Source organism: Sinocyclocheilus rhinocerous, unplaced genomic scaffold, assembly GCF_001515625.1.
Source record: "Sinocyclocheilus rhinocerous isolate Xijiao unplaced genomic scaffold, SAMN03320098_v1.1 scaffold1962, whole genome shotgun sequence".
NCBI lineage: Eukaryota > Metazoa > Chordata > Actinopteri > Cypriniformes > Cyprinidae > Sinocyclocheilus > Sinocyclocheilus rhinocerous.
This window is the reverse complement of record NW_015664195.1, coordinates 32,803-55,514: the sequence shown is the minus strand read 5'-3', so window position 1 is coordinate 55,514 and position 22,712 is coordinate 32,803. Positions and strand designations below refer to the sequence as shown.

General features: G+C 34.7%; 1 protein-coding gene across 1 annotated transcript; it reads left to right on the top strand.

Moving 5' to 3' along the window:
* The first annotated feature begins 13,555 nt into the window (after positions 1-13,555).
* LOC107729905 (natural killer cell receptor 2B4-like) lies at positions 13,556-19,084 on the top strand. The gene is made up of 6 exons (XM_016540641.1): positions 13,556-13,642; positions 14,538-14,876; positions 15,044-15,346; positions 17,630-17,749; positions 17,857-17,924; positions 18,506-19,084. Exons 1-6 carry the CDS (start codon positions 13,597-13,599, stop codon positions 18,557-18,559), a joined length of 930 nt encoding a protein of 309 aa, XP_016396127.1. The 5' UTR covers positions 13,556-13,596; the 3' UTR covers positions 18,560-19,084.
* Positions 19,085-22,712: the final 3,628 nt, after the last annotated feature.

Genomic DNA, 22,712 nt, shown 5'->3' with positions numbered 1-22,712 from the left:
TACAATGTATTGTTGGTTATTGCTACAAATATACCCGTGCTACTTATGACTGGTTTCGTGATCCAGGGTCACAAAATGTCCTTCCTTCTTCGCCACTTACACATTCCACTATACTTTTTAGATTATACCATATCTCCCATAGCTGACCCTTCAACTCTTGCCTTTCTTGTACAAATTTCTCGCATGATATAGGCTAAAGATGTGTTTAATTGTTTCTTCCTCCTGGCATTCATCACGTAATCCTGTTGGATGTTTTCCTAGCACATGAAGAATCTTGTTTAGCTTGCAATCTACAATTCTCAACCTACTTATTATGACTTATTCTCTCCTTTTATTTCCCTTCTTACTTTCCATACCTAGCCTACGTTATTTTGGATCGAATACAAGTGTCTTCCTTTAATTTCATGATCCCACTGTTGTTGCCATTTTTCCATTATATTTTTCCACACTAAACTCTTTCCTTCTGACTTTGACAATTTAATTGATAATTTAATTTGATAATGTTGACATCAACATGCTCTTTTTTGTTGCATCTTTTGCCAATTCTACTTTCTCATTCCCCTGGATGCCCACATGTGTAGTTTGTAAATAAAATCTTATAATGTCAATGTCAATGTCAGTTTTATTTCTATAGCACAACTAAACACAACAACAGTTAACCAGTGTGCTTTACACCAATACAAGAGACAAAAATATATATATATCAATATATAATTAAGAAAATCATAAAAGCAAAAACACACAGTGCAATACATTTCATTACTGACCATATGCCAGTTCAAAAAATCGTACAGGCAGCCAGTGCAAAGTGTGTAGCACTGGAGTAATGTGGTCCCGTTTTTTAGTACATGTCAGAAGTCTTGCCGCCGCATTTTGTACCATCTGTAACCGGGATAAAGCTGATTGGCTAATCCCGTAGTACAGTGAATTACAATAGTCTAGCCTCGATGTTAAAAATGCATGAATTCTTTTTTCAAAGTTATTAAAAGATAATATAGGTTTTACTTGAGCTAAAAGACGAAGCTGGAAAAAGCAGGATTTGACCACTGAGTTTATTTGCTTGTCAAATTTTAAACCATCATTGAACACAAAACCCAAGTTCTTTACCCAAGGCTTTGCCGGAAGTGTTGAATTACCTAGGGTTATTTGACTAGGAGAATCAGATGAGCCAAAAACTATGATTTCAGTTTTATTCTCATTAATGGCCCGCTATTTCTTGAATATGGGAGAGAGAAATAGGTTCAAATTGCTGAAACTCCGCCTTACAAGTCGTAAAGATAGAAGGATCAAAAGAGGGACAAGATATCCCCAATCTAATGTCACTGATCTTATTCACAAAAAATTTAAGAAAATCATCACACAGGGTCTTTGATACAGCAGGATTATAAAGTAATTCCTGATGATTTCTATTTACACCAGACTTTATACTCATTAGGGCAGAGCCAGAATCACTACAAAACTTTGTCACATGTGGTTTGTTCAATCCATTCTACTGCAATTAACCCTTAAATGCATACCTCTGGTCTTTAGTGACCCGGGACAGCATTCACTACCCTCTCTTCCTCCTTCATGTTTTTAAAGTTAGACATCAACTTTCTTAGTAGGCCTATTCCTCAATCTATCCATTATAAACAATAGCTGTAACAAGAAAAAAAAATATATATATATAAAAGAATGCCTGTTTTGCACATAAAGTGTCCATTATTGTGACCAAAGTAATATTACAGTGACAAAACCCTCGTTATTTTTCATATTTCATATCATTCTGCTTGATGTTGTCCATGTAAGGATATAGTAAATTTGAAAAAATGCTAGGTGTTTGAAGCATGTTACTGTATGCTGATAGTACAGTGTGACCCCTTGTATTAGTCGTTAAATCTCAAATATGTAGAATTGATAAACAAATACAAAATAAAAACAAAATAAAATAAAACACTTGGCAGCAAATATGATAATTTTATTTGTTTAGTTTAATGTCGTGACCATGAACCAACATTAGAGAACCATGAACATATATAGCTAACATTAAACATATATAGCATATATAACATATATAGCTAAAATTAAACTAGAAACTGCTTTGTGAAGACTATGGAAGCTTGTTTCTGCCACTGAATAAAAAAAATGAATTAAAATAAAAAAGGTAAAGGTAAAAAGGCAACTTTTCATCTCACAATTCAGATTTTTTTTTCTCAGATTTGTTACTTTATATCTCACAATTCTAAACTTATGACAAAATTGTGTAAGTTTTTTTGTGAATTGTGTCAAAAATTGTTTATATCTTGCAATTCTGAGGAAAAAAGAGTTGTGTGATAAAAAACGAATAAATCTGAGAAAAAGTCAGAATTGCAAGTTTATCTTTGAATTCTGACTTCATAAGATGCTACCATGACTTTCTCGCAATTGCAAGTATATATCTTGTAATTAGGACTTTATAACTCATAATTTTGAGTTTATATGTTGCAAATAACTCTCAAATGTGAGTCTATATCTCACAAATCTGACTTTTTTTTCTCACAGAATTTGTCGCAATTACCTTTTACATTTTTTTCTTAGTCCATGGCGGAAACAAGATTCCATATAAGTCTAAAATGATTTGATACTCTCTTTCCAATTTTTCTATAAGTGCAGGATACTTATTTCTATCGCAGCAGTGTTTCAGTCTGCGATAGAAATAAGTTGTTAAGCTGCTAAGTTGTGTCTGCTCATTTGTGTGCATCTCTTGTCACAGTGTTATAATGTTTTTCTCCAATGTGAACTCTCTTGTGTTTTTTCAGTTCAGAATCTGTAAAAAAAAAGTCTTTCCACAATCATACGATCTTTCACACCACTGTGTCTTTTCTGATGCTGTTTTGAGGCAACATGCTGACTAAAACATTTTCCACACATAGCACACACATGAGGCTTCTCCTTTGTATGAACTTTCAGATGGTTCTTCAGGGATACTCGCCAAATAACGTTTTTACCGCATTGATCACAGTTAAATGATCTCTCTCCAGAATGAGAATGCACATGTAATTTAAGAGCAAATGCCTGTTTGAAACTCTTCCCACACTGATCACATGTGTGCGGCTTCTCTCCAGTGTGGGTTTTCACGTGTTTCTTAAGGTGTCCTTTCCATGTGAAACTCTTGAAAGATTTTTCTTGGGTTCTGACATGTTTTTCTTCTGCTTCACTCAGTTCTTCACTCTCCTCGTTCTCTTCCATCAAGTCTAAAATGAAAGTAAAAAGCTTCTGCATTAACATTGTTCTGTTATGATATAATCAGAATTTCTTCAAATTCAAAATGAAGTGACATCATTTGGACCATTTCTACATTTGGTGGGAAGTAGGCCTGAGTGTGATAACTGGACCAGTGTGGTGGCAGGATACCAGTGGCATTGGTATGCGGGGGGAAAAAAGTGGATATTGGGTCACGACTCAAGAGTTAAGTACAAAGCTATGTTTTGAAGGATCCTTGATAGCAACATTGGTGTTTAATTTTTTTAAATTTTACATATGTGTTTTAATTTTATATGCATAGACAGCAATATAATTGCCATGTTCAAGGACCAGAAAGGTAGTAAGGACATTGTTAAAATAGTCCATGTGACATCAGTGGTTCAACTGTAATTAATTTTGTTGAATAATTCGTCATAATTTTAGTCAATGACATTTTGTTATGAAAACAGTTCTGAATGACAAAAAATACGATGAAAATCGTATTTCCGTCAATGAATAAAAACGAGATGAAAAAACATTGTTCTGTTATGATATAATCAGAATTTCTTCAAATTCAAAATGAAGTGACATCATTTGGACCATTTCTACATTTGGTGGGAAGTAGGCCTGAGTGTGATAACTGGACCAGTGTGGTGGCAGGATACCAGTGGCATTGGTATGCGGGGGGAAAAAAGTGGATATTGGGTCACGACTCAAGAGTTAAGTACAAAGCTATGTTTTGAAGGATCCTTGATAGCAACATTGGTGTTTAATTTTTTTAATTTTTACATATGTTTTAATTTTATATGCATAGACAGCAATATAATTGCCATGTTCAAGGCCCAGAAAGGTAGTAAGGACATTGTTAAAATAGTCCATGTGACATCAGTGGTTCAACTGTAATTAATTTAGTTGAATAATTTGTCATAATTTTAGTCAATGACATTTTGTTATGAAAACAGTTCTGAATGACAAAAAATACTACTGTTATTTTCGTCAATGAATAAAAACAAGATGAAAATGTCACAGAGGGATGATTTGGGAAGAGACTAAAACCAAATGGCATTTTAGTCAAAAGACTGTAACTAAAGCTAAATCAAAATTTGCTGTCAAAATTAACACTGCTTCCATAACATTCCTGATTTATAACCATCGGCCAAAATCACCAGAAATATCCAATATATATATATATATATATATATATGTTTCTTGGGGCAAGGAAAGGATGTCCTTGGGAAGGGTTAGATAAAGACCTTTTTTCAATCATAATAATAATAATGTATAAGAAAGTAAAAATTGTGAACCAGATATAAAACTAATGCAAAATAAAACATCTCAGATAATATTTTGTTTGACCTCCTGATGTTGACAATCAGTAGTTTCTCAGCATGTCATTTATTTGCTACTTTAACCATGTTATTTCACAGCTCTTTAGGCTTTTCTATATACAACCACTATGTTAATGTTCTTCAGCATCATTAATGACAAATCAATAATAAACACCAACCTCTTTGTTCTTCAGTATCTTTAGGTTCCTTTCTGCAGGGTTCTGGATCACTCATGTTCTCAATGTTCTTCCATAAACTCTTTCTTCTTCACTTGCAGGCTGATGGGAATATTCCAGCATTTATTGGTGAACTGCTGTGGGAGGAGCTTCAGCTGAACTGATTACTGAATTTGCTTTTATTTTTTACCACATCTAGAAGCATCCAAATATAATGTAGGAATGAAAAAAGAAGAATGAAAAAATGTAGAAATACATGTACAGATTTAAAAGCAACAAATAACAATCCAATTGATTTTATTTATTTAACTTGCTGTTTACTTGAGGGTTGGTTGTGTGTGTGTGTGTGTGTGTGTGTGTGTGTGCTGTTTTTCATATGAAACATAATACGGAGCCCATGGTAAGTCTTTTGAGTTCTTTACCAGTGTATTGTGTGTGTGTGTGTGTGTGTGTGTGTGTGTGTGCTGTTTTTAATATGAAACATAATACGGAGCCCATGGTAAGTCTTTTGAGTTCTTTACCAGTGAATGTAAAGTTTCTTGGGGTAACGCAAATGTTTTGTGAGCGAAAGCAAAGTTTCTTGGAGGAGAGCAAAACATTTGCTGGAGAACGCAAAAGCATTTACAAATGCCAAAAAAAAACAAAAAAAAACTCTCATGTCAGGAAGTTCCAGATGATAAAACTCACCTGGTCAGAATGACAAAGCTGAGATGCCTGCTGAACATCTAACAATCTCAAATGCAGCTCTCCATTTCATACAGTTCAAAACCAATGACCTCATTCACAGGTATTCCCCTTCCTTTTCTTTTTTGGCTCATCCCCAATCTCTTGACACAATTATTTCATTATCTTGTTTACGTTTAAATGGTGGCACACTTACAATTTGTTTAAGATTATTATTTCCGTGTGACAAATATGCAAAAAATGTAAAAAACAGGAAGGGGGCAAAATCTTTTCATGGCACTGTATATATATATGTATATGTGTGTGTGTGTGTGTGTGTAATATATATATCATGCAGTTATGTTGTTGTTTAATGCAGTGTTGCTCAAATAAAAATTATTTTGTCATGACAGAGAGTTTCTAAAATGAATCTTTCATAGTTTACTGAATGTTTCAGTGCAAACAAGTTTGTCATATTCTAAAGATGCCATTATGTATCATGCATAGTAGTAATTTGACTGATATATAAATGAGCTTGACCCTGCATTATTTCACCTGTAAAATACAATTTTAGGTTTGTTTTAGGCTTGTATTTGCTCATCTACTGCTGAACATCTAACAATCTCAAATGCAGCTCTCCATTTCATACAGTTCAAAACCAATGACCTCATTCACAGGTATTCCCCTTCCTTTTCTTTTTTGGCTCATCCCCAATCTCTTGACACAATTATTTCATTATCTTGTTTACGTTTAAATGGTGGCACACTTACAATTTGTTTAAGATTATTATTTCCCTTTATTAGATTATATTTCAAAGGCGTTTATAGAAAATAACAGTTTAAAAGAAAAAGTGTAATATCCTTGTATAATGGAGAGACTGGTACATGTTCAATGATTAACTAAACAATGAGCTCACATATAATCACAGCTGTCTGTTAAAGAGAGTATGCGAAAGTCCCTGTGTGGATCCGTGCACACTCTTGCCCGCTACCTCTGAGCTTTTGGAAACACACCTTGGGAACCTTTGCAAATTATTTGTTTCGAACAAGATCTCTCAAACAGTATCCATCTGCAGAACCTCAGTAGCGATGGGTCGATCGTGAACGATTCATTCATTTGGATCAAATCGTGAACGAGTTCATATTTTGTTTTGACTGCATGCACAACATCCTGTAGGTTCTGTACAGAAAACTGAAATGATTAGTTCACCTCTCAAGTCACATATATATACAGTGCTGTGAAAATGTTTTGCCCCCTTCGTGTTTTTTTATTTTTTTGCATATTTTTCACACTTGAATGATTTACATCAAACCAATTTGAATATTACACAAAGATAACCCGAGTAAATACAAATGCAATTTTGAAATAATGATTTCATTTATTAAGGGAAAAAAGTTTACCTGGCCCTACGTGAAAAAGTAATTGCCCCCTAATTCTAATTACTAATTATGTCACCCTTTGCAGCAACAACTGCAATCAAGTGTTTGCGATTTCAGTGCAAACAAGTTTGTCATATTCTAAAGATGCCATTATGTATCATGCATAGTAGTAATTTGACTGATATATAAATGAGCTTGACCCTGCATTATTTCACCTGTAAAATACAATTTTAGGTTTGTTTTAGGCTTGTATTTGCTCATCTAGTAGGTAATGTGGCGAGTTGGTGTTACAGACACCAGAGGGAGCCACAAAATAGCTAATTTCAAGCGTGGACAGAGTAGATTTATCAATTCAAATCAATAGTTTGATAATGATAGTTTCTTTGCAAGTCTTTGTCTCCTAATGTTCGTTGATGCTGTAATGAGGCGACAGGGACGAGAGACGTGCGGATCCATTTGCAAAGTTTTTATTCAAAGGTGTGGTCAGAAACAGGCGAGGGTCAGATAATGGCAACAGGTATATTGAGGGCAAGACACAAGAATAGTCCAGCAAACGGGCGTGGTCGATCTCCGGGGAACAATGTCCAAACAGGGTAATCCAAATTATGCAAGGTGTATTTTGACAACAAACCAACGATGTCACACAGATGATTTTCAATGGAGATCGAAACTAATGTTTGGAAGATGCATAATCATATAATCATGCCAATCATTATAAATATTAAATTAAATTCAAGTTTATTTGTATAGCAAATCGTTGCAAAGCAACTTTACAGAAAATTACGTTTCTACAATATTTAGTAGTAGCTTATCAGTGGTGACTGTCAGTTAATGTACATATGGCAGAAATGTACGGAAAAATCAATTAAAGACGTACAATTCAAATCGATAGTTTGATAATGATAGTTTCTTTGCAAGTCTTTGTCTCCTAATGTTCTTTGATGCTGTAATGAGGCGACAGGGACGAGAGACGTGCGGATCCATTTGCAAAGTTTTTATTCAAAGGTGTGGTCAGAAACAGGCGAGGGTCAGATAATGGCAACAGGTATATTGAGGGCAAGACACAAGAATAGTCCAGCGCTGATAAACATTTAATTCTACAAACCTCACAAACGTTGCTGAATAAAGCTGTTAAATCTTCTTTGCTCCGTTCATGCGATTTGGATGCTGACATTTCAAACTATTCAGTTTGTCATATTCATGTGGTGACTGTCAGTTAATGTACATATGGCAGAAATGTTCGGAAAAATCAATTAAAGACGTAATCAAACAGACGATGAACACTATTAACAGCAATTATTATATGATGCAATCAAACTTATAGCAAAATGTGGTAGTTCTGTATGTTGTTTCAGGGTTGGCATCATCTGAGGTCCTCTGAGGGGTTGGCATCATCTCTTCTCAGGTGTTCTGGATCCAGACTGAAGCTTGTGCAAAAACAGAGAAAAAGAGACATAATTAGTGTAGCTGCTGTTCCAACCAAGCACAACTGATTTGTTTAAATAGCTGCTTATCTGCTGCTTATCTCACCTCGTAAGCTATATTTTATGACTAGCCTAATTCATTTAATTAGTCCAGGTGGGAATTTGAAGCTTGAGTTAAAAAGGCTATTTCCCCTTATTTTACTGAAGATACTGATGATATTAACTTGTAGACTCATATAAAATTAAGAACAGTGGGATTCTATTTTCTATTGATTAAAATCAACTTAATAAGTTAAAGTTACATTTTGTCCATTCAAATATATCACCCATTTAAAATGGCAATGTGAAGATGTGAATTATGTAAATTAAGCTTTTCTGCCCTCTGTGGTCCATATGACAGTATGCTTTTTTATGACAGTAGTTTTACCAGTTTGTATTAGAGAGAGTGAGTGGTTGGGATGCTTACTGTACTTTTTATATTTTGTATATTGTAAAGAATGTGTTATGACTAAATAATAATAAATCATAAATAAAAAAATAAACAATAATAAAACAATAAATAATATGTGAATAAACAACATCTCATTGCGAATGAAATATTCAAACAGGTCACAGATATTTTCCCTCTATACCTTCACTTTTATTTTCCCTCCTGACTGCAACGCACAGAGCCAATCTTATGAAATTTAGACTGTAGGAGCCTCGTCTGTCCCTCACAGATTTGTTTTAAATTTGTTTAAATTTAAATTTGGTTTTCTCCCTTAACAAGGACTGTAATACTTCCCTGGGCGCCTATCTGACATTAGCACGAAGAGTACTTTGCTCTCTTGTGCATGATGCTTATTTGAACTGTAATTTTAGATGTTCTGGGAAATACCCTGCCCCCACAGACCATCTGTTTGTACTGTACACAAACAGCAGGTGGGCCATTGTATTGTATTGTGTTTTATTTTATTTTTAAGAAATGAAAAAGGAAAAAGAGATGCCAATTGGAGTTTGAAGAAAATGTGAATAATAAAATGCCACTTCTAAGACATTTATAATTAATTTATTTTTTACTCATTTTGATTTCAGAGTTTAAGCTTTAGTGCAAGATCTAAAAGTGTGTAAAATATAAGAAATTTATCTTTTACATTTAAAACCAACATTTCCCCCTTGATTTTATGTCATTGGTGTCAGCAGTGTTAAAGTTGAGCTGAAGTTGTGAAATGTACATTTATGATTCAATTATGTGATGCCATTATGTTTTTTTTTGGTTTTGTTTTTTGATTGATTGATGTGACATGACTTGACCAGAGTTGTTAAAAGAGTTAGTTTCAGCGGATGTGGGGTGTAAACAAGTGATAGGGGCGATGCAAACAGTCTCACAACCCACAGACATGGGTTTTCCATTCTCATAAAGAAAAGCAATGCTTATTCACATTCACTAAGAATAAGGTATCATATCATTTAGATGCCTTTGTTATTTTATATACAAATATAACTCAGAAAGTACCTAAGCTTTATTATTTAAAAATTATAGACCTAAGAATGAGTATACAGGCAGAAGACAAAAATACAAATATACAGAGATGGTAGTGAGAAAGACTTTCAGCTATAACTAACATCACTGTTGATGTGTCAGACTATATTAAAACTTCAGCATGACATGAGGGAAACTTGTTATTCCGGATCATGGAGTGTGTTGTCATGTTTCATCAGAACCAGACTGTCATGGCCTATAGATGGACTGAGTTTTATGATGCTTTATCAAAGTGTGTGTCAGAAGATTTATATGCAGTAAACCCTCAGCTTCACGGTAAAAATGCTGCATCAAAATTAGACACTGCACTATTTACTGTAAACAGTTAAGAATTTATAGTGATGACAAAATAATAATAGGCCAATTAATAGGGAGTAATAGGCCTTCTAATTTATATTGAGTTTCTTCCAACACACAAACGTACATGCAAATGAAGTTCATAGTAGATATTATGCAAAGCTTTGAAAATGCAAATCATCTCATATCTTTTATGGAAAGTACCATTTGGAAAGTTGGACAGTTTTCATTGCATTTATGTAATGCGTTGCATTTGTGCAATTCTGCGCAGAACCTGAGTTCTGAGTTCTTGTTTTGTTTTGTTTTGGAAAGCACATGAGGTTATTCATGCACTGTGACACACTTTCCAGCTCCGTTTATGAGCAAAAGCAAGATGCATTGTGGTCTATGAAGGCTACTGGCTGAAGTCTATTGATTGCATGTGGTAGGTGTGTTGCAAGCGTTTACGTGTGGGTGGGTGGGTTGGTGGTTTAGGTGAAGGGCATCTTGTCCCTTAACTTCACCTTACAGCAAACTAACGTTTCAAGTTCATCATCTGAGGCCAAATCAGTTTTGTAGGTCATGATGTTCATCCTTCGTGCAGAATTAACTAAAATGGTTTCATTTTGTTCAAACCCTCATTAAAGCGCCAAATACCAGTTACAGTGCACAGAAAATCTTCATACCCCTTCATTTGTTCACATCTTGTTATGTTGTGTTATTATGTTAAACAGCTTTAAATTACTTTTTTTTCCACATAAATCTGCACTCCACTCACCAAAATGACAGTTTACACAGATTTATCACAACTTTGCAATTTTATTAAAAAGGAAACACTGAAAAAATGACATTGCACAAGTCTTCATACTTGTTGCTTTGACACTTGAAATTTAGATCAGGAGCATTCCAGTTTCACTGGATCATCTTTGAGATGTTTCTATACTCTGACTGGAGTTAACCTGTGGCAAATTCAGTTGATTGGACATGATTTGGAAAGGCACACACACACCTGTCTATATAACGTTTAACAGCTGAAATGGATGTCAGAGCAAAAACTAAGCCATGAGGTCAAAGGAATGGCCTCCAGAGCTGAGAGACAGGATTGTGTTGAGACAGATATGGGGAAGACTACAAAAAAATTCTGCTGTGTTGAAGGTTCACAGGAGCATTTGGCCTCCATAATCCTTAATGGATGAAGTTTGAAACAATCAGGACTCTTCCTAGATCTAGCCTCCTGGTCTTGATTTGAGAGGTGATCAAGACACTAATGGTCACTCTGGTTGAGCTCCATGATCTTATATCGAGATGGGAAAAACTTACAAAAGGACAAACATCACTGCAACACTCCACCAGTCTGGGCTTGATGGCAAAGTGACCAAACTCAAGCTTCTCCTCAGTAAAGATACATGAAACCCTGATTGGAATTTACAAAAATACACCTAAATAACTCTCAGACTATGAAAAAAAAAAGATTCTCCGGTCTGATGAACCTCAATTCCTTATTCATGTCTGAGGGAAACCAAGCACCGCTTGTCACCTGCATAATACCATCCCAACGGTGAAGAATGGTGGCGGCAGCATCATGCAGTGGGGGTGTTTTTCAGCGACAGGGACTGGGGAAGTGAACAGAGAAGACTGTAGCTAAATACAGAGATTTCCTTAATGAAAACCTGGTTCAGAGCGCTCAGAACCTCAGACCGGGCTGAAAGTTCACCTTCCAACATGACAATCACCCTACACACACAGCCAAGACAATGCAGTAGTGGCTTAAGGACGACTCTATGAACGTCCTCGAGTGGCCTGGCCAGAGCTGGGACTTGGAGCCAATCAGACATCTTTGGAGAAACCTATAAATAGCTGTCCACGGATGGTCCCCAGCCAACCTGACAGAGCTTGAGATGATCTAAAGAGAAGAATGGCAACAAAAAAAAAACAAATGCAGATGTGCAAAGCTTGTTGCATCATACTCCAAAACACCTGAGGCTGTAGTTGTTGCCAAAGTGCTTCAACTAAGTTTTGAGTTAAGGGTATGAAGACTTGTGCAATGTCATTTTTTCAGTGTTGCCTTTTTAATAAATTTGCAAAGTTGTGATAAATCCGGCGTTTGCTTTGTCATTATGGTAGGTGGGGTGTAGATTTATGTTGGGAAAAAAGTTATTTAAAGCTGTTTAACCTAATAACGCAACATAACAAAATGTGAAAAAAATGAAGGGGTATGAAGACTTTCTATAGGCACTGTAAATTCACTTACATTAACCGGAAACAAGAAATGCAACAAATGGAATTTTTATAAACAAAAGCTCTACAAAAGCTTAAGGAAATTTATATCTATATTTTTCGTCTATATTAAGCTTCACTATCAATTTTCAAGATGTCATGATTATAGCAAAGAGGAGTAAAGCTGCAGAAAATATCGGCGTAAATCAATTACCACTCGTATGTGAAAAAAATGCCTGAAAATGTGAAGTGTGTTTGTGGCTAAACGTGCGATTCACAATATCCAACATATTTGCATAGCATGTTCGCTTTATGCAAAGACAAGAATAAGGAGGTTGTAGTTCACAGAGAATGTTTTGCATATAAACCCTTGGAAAATAAACTCGTTAGGCAACTTTTCACTCCATGTCCATCCAGCACTGTGTCATTTATATCTAAATTATTTATTGTGTTTAGCATCAGTGGTGGCTGGTATTCACAACTATAGTAGCATGCATCGCACACACACACACACACACACACACATACATTTTCTTCTTTGTTATTTTACAAAGTTGGGGACACAAAAGTATTATATAGGCTATTCTGTTCTTTTTGATATTCTACTCTTCATTTTATTAAAATAGTGATATTACCTTCCCACTAAACATTAGACGTCTGACGGACGTGCAGATTATGTCTATATTGCGTCCGTCGGTCCAAGACCAATTCTGCACGTCTACACGACGTGCAAACTAGGCCCTTATACAGTGGTCCTGTGGACGTCAATACCGGACGTTCGGTAGACATTGGAAAAAAGACGTCATCTGGCGTCACAGTCTGCACCTTCAGGGGACCAAAATTGGACGTTCAAAAACGACGTACAAAAGACGTCGTTTGGACGTGTCTTTGCGCAGTGGGTTGATTTTTTTTTACACACCACACTGTCTCATGTTTCATCTTAACGTTTACATGCACACCAAAAAAACCTAGCAGGTATGCTGTTTTCTAACTTTAGTTTCTTCAAACACATGCGCAAAAACGCTTGTTCGCTTTAATCGCGTAATAAAATCGGCGTTCGCCTTTATAAGATGTGTCAGTGCTCCTTTCCTCAGAAACCTTGGAATAAAACGCAGGACTTCGAAAAACAAACAAACAATCACAGCAAACGCAAATGATGATTGTGTATAAGCAAGCATTTTCTGGGCTTCCATTAAACGTATTAAATGAAAAAAAGGCAAAAAGTCTGGCTGTGTGGTACTATTTAATTTTTTTTCGGACTAAAACTGCCAACCCACAATCAACGGAGCTGCATCAGCAAAGACGCCGCCTTTTTCTAGTAGGTTTCGTCTATAGGTGAAGAGACCTCTGAATATTATTCTCAGAAATGTCTCGGTTTATGCTTTCAGACTGTTTTGGCTTTTAACGAATATGGTGTTTCATGCATTTTTCTGTTTATGTCTGTGGCTTTTGGGAGGTAAGTAATGTTTTTATTGCTTCAGTTCTTCCCCTAGGCTATACAATCAAATTCCAGTATGTTCTAACAGTTTGAATGGAAACACGAATGCTTCTTAAAATAATGGTGTAAACTAAAACGTTGAATTTTCGCCTATAGGGATTGAAAACGTAGACCCAGGAATGTTAAAATTATAAATCGAACGTGCAGTTTACAGCATTTTAAAAGATGTACAGTTTGCCAAGACATATTAAACTTAATCTACAGCCTACATACGATTGAATCACTTTAGTTTTAGCCCAAAATTGTTATTTGCTCTCCATCACGTGTTTCCAAACCTGTATGACTTGTATGTGGAATAGCCTGCAAAACAAGGTATTTTGCTGGTTCATCTTTTTTAAACATTCACAAAAGTGAAAAATACAGTATAGCACCAAAGAGAATAAACCCATATTTGACAACTAGTGAAAAGCGTCATCGTTTATTCACCTGTATGTCATTCATGTTGTAATGTTCTTTATCTGCGGAACACAAAGAAGATATTCTGAAGAACAGTGGGGTCCAAACAACAATTGACTTTCACTGTATTGACAAAGAAAACACAGATTATCTTCTTTTGTTCCATCACAGATGGAAATCAGTCATACAGGTTTGGAATGACATGAGGGTCAGTAAATGATGACAGATACTTCATTTTAGGAGAACTGTCCCTATCCCCACATTTCATTATGAAGCTGTTTATTGTGTAAACCAGTTGTGTAAAAATTAAGCTTGATACTTTTGTTCTATTTTTTCATACTTATAAATTCTTATGTTAAAAAAAACTGTAATGGAGTTTTATTTTTGTTTTCAAATAAACTCTGAAAGATATCTGAGGTGATAATCTTTGACTGTTTTGCCGACTCTTTTCTTCCAGGTGTGTCTGATGTTTATACAGATGAAACAGTGATGATATCAGTGATGGAGGGAGATTCTGTCATTTTAAACACTAATGTTACTGAACTACAGAAAGATGATCATATACTGTGGTCATTTAGACTTCACAATTCAGAGACTCGTATTGCTGAAATCTATAAACAGATAATCTCTATATATGCTAGTGGTGAGAATGAGAGATTCAGAGACAGACTAAAGATAGATGAACAGACAGGGTCTCTGACCATCACAAACATCAACAAATTACACTCTGGACTTTATAAGCTACAGATCATCAGTGGAGTGATCAAACACATGAGCTTCAGTACTGCTGTCTATGGTGAGTAAAATGAATAAATCATATTAAAAGAGTTTTTAATTATAAATCAAATGCAAAACTGACCATCTGGAAGCACATTGTTATTGATCTATGATGATTGACGATCTTTAAAAACATCATTATCAGTAATTGATTGTTCCTGACGTGTTTTTCTTTCATGTTTTTAGGCATTCTGCCTGTTCCTGTCATTATCAGAGACTCTTCACACAATTTTTCATCATCATCAGGATCTTCAGTGTCCAGATGTTCACTGCTGTGTTCAGTGTTGAATGTGAGTCATGTGACTCTCTCCTGGTACAAAGGAAACAGTTTATTGTCCAGCATCAGTGTGTCTGATCTCAGTATCAGTCTCTCTCTACCTCTGGAGGTGGAATATCAGGATAAAAACACCTACAGCTGTGTGCTCAACAATCCCATCAGCAACCAGACCAAACATCTGGACATCACTCAACTTTGTCAGCCAAATTCAGGTATGTCAGTAGTTGGGACTTTTACACTGGGTGCATTTACTGTGTCCGAGTTGCTTTCACTTTCACCTAATAACTGCCCGTGTAAAAACTCCCTTAGAGTCCATAATTGGACTGTTTGATGCAGTTAATAATGTCATGCTGGTTGATCGGTCAAATGTCTTATTGAGTTGTTAAACTCCCATTGGCTCACACAAATTAAGCATTTTGACTAATCACACCTTTTTAGATGTGTGTGTGTGTGTGTGTGTGTGCTCTTAAATTTGGGTTTCCCAGCACATTATATGAAGGGTATATTCTTAGCTATATAAATGATAGAAATGAAACTTCACAGACAGTCGAGTGTGTATGAGCATAAGCGTCCCAGCTAACATGGAACATTCCCACAACTTTCACTAATGTTCTGTAAAGGTTAAGATAAATGTTACGATAAAATATACATTTTTAGAACATTCATATAACATTAGTACCATTTGATATGTGTTCTTATGATGTTGAACTTGAGAGAAACATTCTTAGAACAATGTTCTTCGAATGTCTTCATGATGTCTTTACTGAATGTTATGGTTATGGTTGAGTGAACACATTCTAAGAACAACATTTTCGGAAAATCCATTTTATTCTTGATGAATGTTAGCATTGACCTTCTTGGAATATTAAAAAATAAAGTAAGAACAATACAGGTAGGAGAATGCTGGACTATTATCGAAACCCTTCAACAGGAAACCTGAACATTTTTAAAACATGCATTGGTAACACTTTACAATAAGGTTCATTAGTTGACATTAGTTAACTACTTTAGTTAACATGAACTAAGAATGAACAATAGTACTTTAGCATTTATTAATCTTAGTTAGTTAATTTTAACATTTACTAATGCATTATTAAAATCAAAAGTTGTGCTTGTTAGCATTAGTTAATGCACTGTGAGTTAACATGAGCTAACAATGAACAACTGTATTCTCATTAACTAACATTAAGAAATATTATTAAATACTGTAATAAATGCACTGTTCATTGTTCGTTCGTGTTAATACATTACGAACCGTATTGTAAAGTGTTACCCATACATTTCTTAGCTGGGAAATCGCTCTATATTCACTTTAGAGGAGTACACTGAGCAAGATGTGGAATTATATGTTTTTCAATATAGAAAAAAAAATGTTTGTCCCTTACATTAGTCTAATGACTGTTTGTGTTTAATAATGTCATGCTGGTTGATCGGTCAAATGTCTTATTGAGTTGTTAAACTCCCATTGGCTCACACAAATTAAGCATTTTGACTAATCACACCTTTTTAGATGTGTGTGTGTGTGTGTGTGTGTGCTCTTAAATTTGGGTTTCCCAGCACATTATATGAAGGGTATATTCTTAGCTATATAAATGATAGAAATGAAACTTCACAGACAGTCGAGTGTGTATGAGCATAAGCGTCCCAGCTAACATGGAACATTCCCACAACTTTCACTAATGTTCTGTAAAGGTTAAGATAAATGTTACGATAAAATATACATTTTTAGAACATTCATATAACATTAGTACCATTTGATATGTGTTCTTATGATGTTGAACTTGAGAGAAACATTCTTAGAACAATGTTCTTCGAATGTCTTCATGATGTCTTTACTGAATGTTATGGTTATGGTTGAGTGAACACATTCTAAGAACAACATTTTCGGAAAATCCATTTTATTCTTGATGAATGTTAGCATTGACCTTCTTGGAATATTAAAAAATAAAGTAAGAACAATACAGGTAGGAGAATGCTGGACTATTATCGAAACCCTTCAACAGGAAACCTGAACATTTTTAAAACATGCATTGGTAACACTTTACAATAAGGTTCATTAGTTAACATTAGTTAACTACTTTAGTTAACATGAACTAAGAATGAACAATAGTACTTTAGCATTTATTAATCTTAGTTAGTTAATTTTAACATTTACTAATGCATTATTAAAATCAAAAGTTGTGCTTGTTAGCATTAGTTAATGCACTGTGAGTTAACATGAGCTAACAATGAACAACTGTATTCTCATTAACTAACATTAAGAAATATTATTAAATACTGTAATAAATGCACTGTTCATTGTTCGTTCGTGTTAATACATTACGAACCGTATTGTAAAGTGTTACCCATACATTTCTTAGCTGGGAAATCGCTCTATATTCAATTTAGAGGAGTACACTGAGCAAGATGTGGAATTATATGTTTTTTAATATAGAAAAAAAAAATGTTTGTCCCTTACATTAGTCTAATGACTGTTTGTGTTTTATCCATTACAGAATCCAACCAAACTTCACTTGTTCTTGTTGTGTTGCTCTTGCTCTTGCTGCTGCTAGTGGTCCCAGCTGTAGTTGTGTTGATCTGTCGTCGCAGAAACTACACACAAGCAAAACAAGAGGGCAAGTATTAAATACAACCAAATATATAGAAGTGTCAAAAAATTTTGGAAACACAATTTCAGTTTCTTAAACTTTTTTTTATTATTTTATAAATTATTATCAAACAGCTCAGAGTAATGAGGAGGAGGTTGATTATACTGATGCGACATTTATTAAACATGGCGATCAGGATACGGTAAGATATGTATGCTATTCTCGGCACTAAATCTCTTTGCTTTTAGAAATCTTGCTAAGCTGCTGTAGTTTGTTTATATACATGATGTTATATCATTTAAAGCTCAGACATCATACATAATTTTTAAAAAATCGGGATTTAATGTTTCTTAATGTGCTTATGATTTGTTTTCTTTTGTGGATCGAGTAATGAATCCGTCCCTAAAAACTGCATTTCATCTTATTTGAACATGATTCAAGCCCTCAGATCACTCTAAGGATCTGCTGTTTGTTTTACGTGCATTGGCTGTGACTTTTAATGCTTTGACTGTCCATTATTTCTGCATTTTCTGTGCATGTGCTTATATCATCACAAAGCTCCCATGAATAGATTCTGAATCCAATGGGACACTTCTTTTCCTATTTTAACTGTCTTTGCGGGAATAAAAAAAAAACCATCTCACATAGTGTGTTTTTTAATTTATTGAAATTATTTGTATATTATTTGTCATTTTCATTTTCTGACTGTGCTTTAAGCATGTGTTGTATCATTATTGATACAACTTATCTCTCTCTTGACTTCCCGATGTGTGTCTCTTACAGGGGGCTAATGGACACGATCGGACGGTGTATTCAGAAGTTGTTTTGCGACGATGATCATGTAGACTGTATTATCATACAGCTCGGTTTATTACAGGGCAGAGCATGTTGAGGTGTATATCAGCATGTAGCAAAGTTCAAAACCCCAGTTAAACTGCAAATGCACTGGTTGTAGCTACAAATGACTGAATTTCAGCATTTAATTTAAGTAATTTCTAAAAAAAAATTTGATCTTTATTAAGAAAGACCACATGTCACATTTAAGGGGTTTTCATATACTCATACACAAATACAAAAAGGTCAAACGTGTTCAGTACTGTAGGATGCTTGTATAATCGCTGGGCTAATGGCTCCCCCTGCAGATTCTTTGTAAGACTTACAGGTTGGTATAATGGGTTTGGCTCTCTGCTGGTAGATAACCAAACATATGTGGGACAAAAAGCTAAATTTTCCAAATGAAGGAAAATGAATTTTCAAAATTTCAAATAACTGCCTTTTGAAAAGTATCTGTGTATTCTGAAGAAGCAATTTCAGCACTCCTACTCTGAAGATAAGACCATCAACACAGGTCATTTTTAATGTATTGCTTTCTACCTATATTTCTAAAATATCAGTTCAAGAATATAATCTCAGGTTCTTTTCATTATTTATGTCATTATGGTGTAATCTGTGTATGAATTTACACATTAAATATTGTAATTTGATGTAATCAGCAAGCAAGAATTTTCTATGTGCGTTCAGTAGGTAGTGAATTACTTAGCCTACACGTGATGCATTTACTCATATGAAGTTTATCTTTTTCTGAAGAAAGGTGTCGTAATGTAAAACATTGTAAATAATGCACTAATTAACAAAGTTTTGCAATAGTTATCAGTATTATCTATGTCTGTAATGTGGTTAATTTATGACACTGAATGAAGCTCTTGGCAAAATATCAGTAACATCTGAATGAATATCTCCAGTTTTAGAGTCAATCTAACCTGACAAACCCAGTTCATGTGATTTAATGTGACTGAGGAATTGAGTTTTATCTTTATTCAAATTGTTTGAATGTAGTCATTTTAGTAATGCACTGAAGTCTATATATAAATGCTGCCCGTCACCTTTTTTGCTTCACTTAAGTTCTTTAGTACTTGAAATTTTTAGGCTTTTGAAGTGATTTGTGTATTAATGAACAAGCATTATTAAACATTCTCTCTGCGCTGATTATTTTTGTCTCTTTATGCCACAGTAAAGCCCTGATGTAGAGGATTGACCAATGTCAGTGAAATGCATGTAAGTTTATTCATGGAAAACTGATGCACATTTTTAATTATATTTTTATGAATCCCAGGATCAGATGTTGTTTTCAGTCATTAGATTGGATTCTGTTGTTTGTATGTTACACTATTGACCAGTGTTGGGGGTAATGCATTACAAGTAACGCAAGTTACGTAATCAGATTACTTTTTGGTAACACTTTATTTCGATAGTCCACTTTAGACATTCTATTAACAGTAAGTAACTTTGCAACTACATGTCGGCGTTGTGCGCTGTGTGAACGTGATGCTTACTGTAGTTCTACACTAAATATGAACAGATTCAGTTTTCCTCAAAATGAATAAAAACAGTCAAATGCAAACTCAGAAAGTAACGTAATTAGTTACTTTTTTTAGGGAGTAACGCAATATTGTAATGCATTACTTTTAAAAGTAACTTTCCCCAACACTGCTATTGACAGTGTGGTTGAAACTACAGCCTGTGGTTGCACAGGATGTGAATTGTATTTGTAAGTGAGATGTGGGGAAGAGCATTACATTAGCGAAAGTTTAAGAAAAATAAATGTATAGATAGATATTTTTAAACTAGATTTAAAAACTAAATTATAAAATTCATATGCATATATTAGATCAGTTCTGTTTGATAAGAAAAATGTGTTCACATTTAAATGTGTTTTTATTTGAGTGGTTAACTGATTGTACAATCTATTCATGAATAAACCTCATTACAGTTCGACATTACGCAACTGAATTGCGATGTCTGTTTTTAAAGACGTGAAATGCCTTGGTGGAAAATGTTGAACTCTTAATGAGGTCAGTAAGTCAGGGGTCTGAGCTCAATGCCTGTGGTTATTGTGCTGGGTAAATGCACAAAGCATTATTCAGTGTGTGTGGGTGTTAAATATGTGGGTTTGTCGCATCCACAAGTGAACGTTATAATGAAAACAGCAGTGTGTGAACAACCGTGAAGCTCAGATGATCTAAGGTGATTTTCTAATTAAAGGGACAGTTCACCCAAAAATGAAAATTACTGCATTATTTACTCAAGCCATCCTAGGCGTATATAACTTTCTTCTTTCAGACCAATACAATTATATGGAATTAATTATTAATTGGAATTATATTAAAAATGCCATGACTCATATCCAAGTTTTATAATGGCAGTGAATATTCAATAGTCCAATAAAGTGCATCCATCCATCATAAAAAATACTCCACATGGCTCCGGGGGGTTGGTAAAGGCTTTCTGAAGTGACTCACAATGTGTTTGTGTAAGAAAAATACTCATATTTAAAAGTTTGTAAACCATCATTTCTAGCTTCCGTTAACTATCGTATGCGCATTCACACAACGCAAACGCAAAATGATGATTGTGAATAAGCAAGTGTTTTTCTGGGCTTCACTTAAACATATTAAACAGGGAGGAGGCAGAACTGCATGTGCTTTTTAATTCAGTCAAATATCTAATTTATTATTTGGTATTTGTGCCGGCTTCCTACTGAAGAAGAAGTAGTTTAATCAAAAAACAGTCAATTGAAGCAACCAATCCAACAATCAATCACCATTTTGTTCTGTCTGCATGATTGGCAAAACTTCAAGCATGTTGCGTTTTATGCTTCTAGACTGTAATTTTACTTTTTTTTTGTCTATGGCTTTTAGGTGGTATAAGTTTACATTAAAAATATTTTATGGCTTGTATGTTTCTACAGTTGGACTATTCCAGTATGTCCTAACAGTTTTAATGGAAACATGAATGCTGAGACACATTGTAGCCTGTTTGCTAAAATAATATCAGTGTGAACTAAAAGTGCCTCATCTTCACTGTTCACTGAATTTTTGCCAAAGTACTGTAATGTAAAAGGACCAGTTCACCCACAATGGAGAAAGAACAAAAAAACGTGGCTTTAATGACACAATGAAAATGCTTTTGCAATTTAGTGCAATGTAGATTTGTGAAATAAAAAAGAGATACATTTTTGCCAATATTCTGTATGTCCTGCATGTGGAACCCCAAAAGAAGATTTCTTTTTTACATTATGGGGAGCCAGCAGCCAGGGGATGGTTGTAACACTCGTCCAATTTCCCAAATAAGCAACAAGTTGCAAATCACCTAATTCACTCCACACATTCTCAATTCAGTCCTTATCCCACATGTGCTGAAGTAGAGCCCTGTGGCAGACACAGCAGCTAGATTTTAGAGGAGAAAAACTCATTTTGAGGTACAAAAGTAACTTTTTATACTTCATTAGTTTTTGCGATGGCAGTCCCTGCTTTGTAGTTAAACTCATCAAAGTAAAATTATGTTTATTGTGTGTCTGTGTAGATATTTTTCATACTAGTTGTTGGTGCTAAGGTTTTGGCTGTTAGCTGTAAGGTGAGCTAGTTCATGGCTACAAGACTCAGGGTTAGTTGTAACATCAATGAAACATTTGATCATATAACTTACTCCAAGCACATGTTTTTGTTTTATTTATATGTTTTCTTTGAATGTCAATATGCCTGGGTGTCTCTCAATGTTTAAGTGTTCAATTTCAATTTTATTATGGCCAGTTACTATGACTGACATTAACAAACATGCTTAAACACACACACGTTATTCAGTTTTATTATCACAATGCTAATGTAACAAACACACACACACACACACATACACACACACACACACACCCTAACCAATTATGTTGAAAAGTCAGTGTCAAAATCATCTTATTGCCTATCATCTCACCCCAGGGTATGTTACAACTAACCAGACTATGGGGTGAATTGTAACATTTCTCTCCTCCTGTTTGAAACTAAACCGTGCATTTTCTGTTTGTGCTGCGAAGATAACAGCTATGCCATTTAATAGCAGACACTTTTAACTAGTTTGAATCACATTTTGAACGCATTGGCTTAAAAGAACTCCAAGATTCAGACAGAAATGTCAAAAATGTTACAATCATAACTGGTCT

Coding starts and splice junctions, on each gene's coding strand:
- LOC107729905 (XM_016540641.1), top strand. CDS start 13,597: ATGGTGTTTCATGCATTTTTCTGTTTATGTCTGTGGCTTTTGGGAG. Junction 14,877..15,043: donor CTTCAGTACTGCTGTCTATG/GTGAGTAAAATG, acceptor TCATGTTTTTAG/GCATTCTGCCTGTTCCTGTC. Junction 15,347..17,629: donor ACTTTGTCAGCCAAATTCAG/GTATGTCAGTAG, acceptor TATCCATTACAG/AATCCAACCAAACTTCACTT.